The 2,759-nt window shown below is 32.3% G+C and overlaps 1 protein-coding gene across 1 annotated transcript; it reads right to left on the bottom strand.

Moving 5' to 3' along the window:
• Nucleotides 1-1,487: 1,487 nt before the first annotated feature.
• Nucleotides 1,488-2,312, bottom strand: LOC149262383 (non-specific lipid-transfer protein-like). The gene is made up of 2 exons (XM_089384409.1): nucleotides 1,871-2,312; nucleotides 1,488-1,715 (listed from the first exon to the last, which is right to left on the bottom strand). The coding sequence occupies exons 1-2, from the start codon at nucleotides 2,230-2,232 to the stop codon at nucleotides 1,706-1,708; spliced, it is 372 nt and encodes a 123-aa protein (XP_089240535.1). The 5' UTR covers nucleotides 2,233-2,312; the 3' UTR covers nucleotides 1,488-1,705.
• Between the last annotated feature and the right edge of the window lie 447 nt (nucleotides 2,313-2,759).

Here is a 2,759-nt window from a genome sequence, read left to right as displayed (position 1 = left end):
AAAAAAAAAAAAAAACAAAAAAATAGTTAATGTTTAAAGGACTTCCTATATTAAATGAACAAACCAAACCTTGTCAATGATGCATCAAATGGATAAATTTCTAGTAGCCTCATACAAATTCAAAGAGCATGTGGATCTTCATATATCTGCATCGACCCACGCAAACTCAATCCATTGGTGGATGTTTTTTTTATTTTAAATTTATTGATTATTTTAGTAAGAAATTTCGAGTATATTTCCTCAAAATCAAATCTAAAACATTTAGAAAATTCAAAGAATTTAGGGTTATAGTGCAAAATCAAAGTGGAAAATATGTCAAAATGCTTAGATTAGATAGAAGAGGATAATATCACCCAAAAGAGTTTGAAATTAATTTTTATACATAGAAATGAATTAGAATGTAGTTCATCACCAAATGTAGTTCACAACAAAATGTAGTGGCTAGAAGAGGATAATATCACCCAAAAGAGTTTGAAATGAATTTATATACATAGAAATGAATTAGAAAGTGGTTCATCACCAAATGTACTTCACAACACAACGTAGTGGCTAAAAGAAAGAACCTAACCATCATAAACATAGAAAAGAGCATGATCAAAGCTAAATTACTATCCAATGATTTTTGGGTTAAAGTTTTTTCTTTTTCGGTGTACATACTGAACATGAATATCTTTTGTTAAAATAATGTCAATACTGTACTTATAATTAATAATTGCTATATAAATTTGTTGTTTAGATGATTTAAATCTTTTTTTGTTTTAAGGATAGATGATTCTATTTTGTTTTATAGATTCTAGAGCAAATACAGTTTTTTCTATTTTAATTACCTTTTTTTCTATTTTAATTACCTTTTATAAAAAAAAATAGTAGTTGCTTATGTACTTAATCACATTAAATTTAACTATTCATTATGTTTTATCATTTTTTTAACCATATTAAATTTAACCATTTATTATGATTTTATAACTTTTGAAATCATATTAAATTTATTATGATTTTATAGTTTTTTAACCAACTAAACTGCCATACAAAATATGTTATATATAAAATTATATTTTTAAATAAACATCAAAATATTTATTTATTATAATATTAAAATATTTTTTAAATATTTTAAATATTAAAATGATTAACTATATATAGAAAAATAATCGCACATTGTTTTCATATTATAGTGTAAAAAGAACTTTTCAAACTCATTAATACTATATATTGAAGTGCTTTCAATTAATAGTGCATCCATACCTAATTAACCAGCAGTTCACCGTTCTAAAATAAAAGCTGTAAATGCTTCGTTCATAATATTGCATCCACACATCATTAACTTTGTACAGGATTATACCAATAGATAAAAATCAATAACTTTCCAGGGAAAAAAAATGCAGCAGAAAGATCCTAAGTGCTGCACGAAATTGAAAATCATGATCTTGTCTGCAAGTACTCGTATTGAGGGTTCTTGAACAAACAAGAAATTGGGGACGTAAAGATAGACAAAAGCTAACGGTGGCTGGCATCACCATTTATTTATTTAAAATTATTGAAAAACACCTAAAGGCATTCCCAGGAGTAAATACGTAACACTCAAACGGGAAAACCCTGGGTACAACATTTTATGTAGCAAGTTAAGTTCATGTACTGATTAATATACTTGTACTACATTAACTACCTAAGCCACCAGCCCAGGTTCGATCATCAGCAGACCTCGTCAGTGAATTCTGCCATATACAAACAACATAAAACCATTAGTCAAAATCAAGAACGATATTCCAGTGCAATATTTGTCAAAACACAGACACACAAAATGAAACTTGCACAGAGGTCATATCAGAATCAAAGAATAATGAAAGGGACAGATGATAGGCAGGCATACTTAGAACAGTCGACATTAGAACTGATAGGGACGTTAAGGTCAGTGACCTTGCAGAGCCCAGGGAGATTGGCAGCCTTCCCCAGTTTGACACCAAATGAGTTTGCTTGATTCTTCAGGCAGTTACAAACAGCCTGCCTATCAGAGGTAGCTTTAACTTGAGCGTCTAGCCCCTTGATGGCAGGACAACAGGCGGCAGCAGGGGTGGCTGCATTTCCAATTAGGTATCCTGCACATGGAGTGAGGGCACTCACTACCTGGTTGCACGATATGGCACCCTCAGTTGTGACAACACCCCACGCAGTCATCACTGCCACCACAAGCCCAACCAAGAACACTGATTTCAGCAACCCATTCCCAGCCATTTCTCGCACCTCTCTCACTCACTCACACGGACATACACAGAGATTATATGCCTCAGCTCAAACCTGATATTCAAATGCTCAGACGCAGAACCAATTTATAAGGGTTTTCGTTAAACAGTAGATGGGGGCCATATAGTCCAAGGCATGGCATCAAATGTCTCACCATACCCTGTGCACCGCCCACACGGTGGACTGGCCGTCAACGTTTTTCTGGAAAATCATGGCATGATTGATTGTTTAAATAATTTGTGTTGCCAAAGATTTGGTGAAACATCAGCACAGGGCAGTTGGACGATACTGAAGCCCATGGCCAGCTGTAGTACGGTATGTACAGTGATGTTAAGTGAGAAAATTAATTAGTTCAAACATTTACGGTAATATATTTATTTTAATTCTAATCTCGTTAAAAGTTATCTTTGAATTTAATTACTTATATTTTCACAAATTTATTATACTAACACAATCATATTTATCAATATGGTTGATATACGTGGATAGGTTTATATCAAGTATATATACAACTACAT

The sequence above is a fragment of the Pinus tabuliformis genome, chromosome 6, assembly GCF_031772625.1.
Source record: "Pinus tabuliformis cultivar Carrire ecotype Pingquan chromosome 6, CPIR1, whole genome shotgun sequence".
NCBI classification, from domain to species: Eukaryota; Viridiplantae; Streptophyta; class Pinopsida; order Pinales; family Pinaceae; genus Pinus; species Pinus tabuliformis.
The sequence above is the reverse complement of the archived record's forward strand: the minus strand, read 5'-3'. Positions and strand labels throughout refer to the sequence as shown.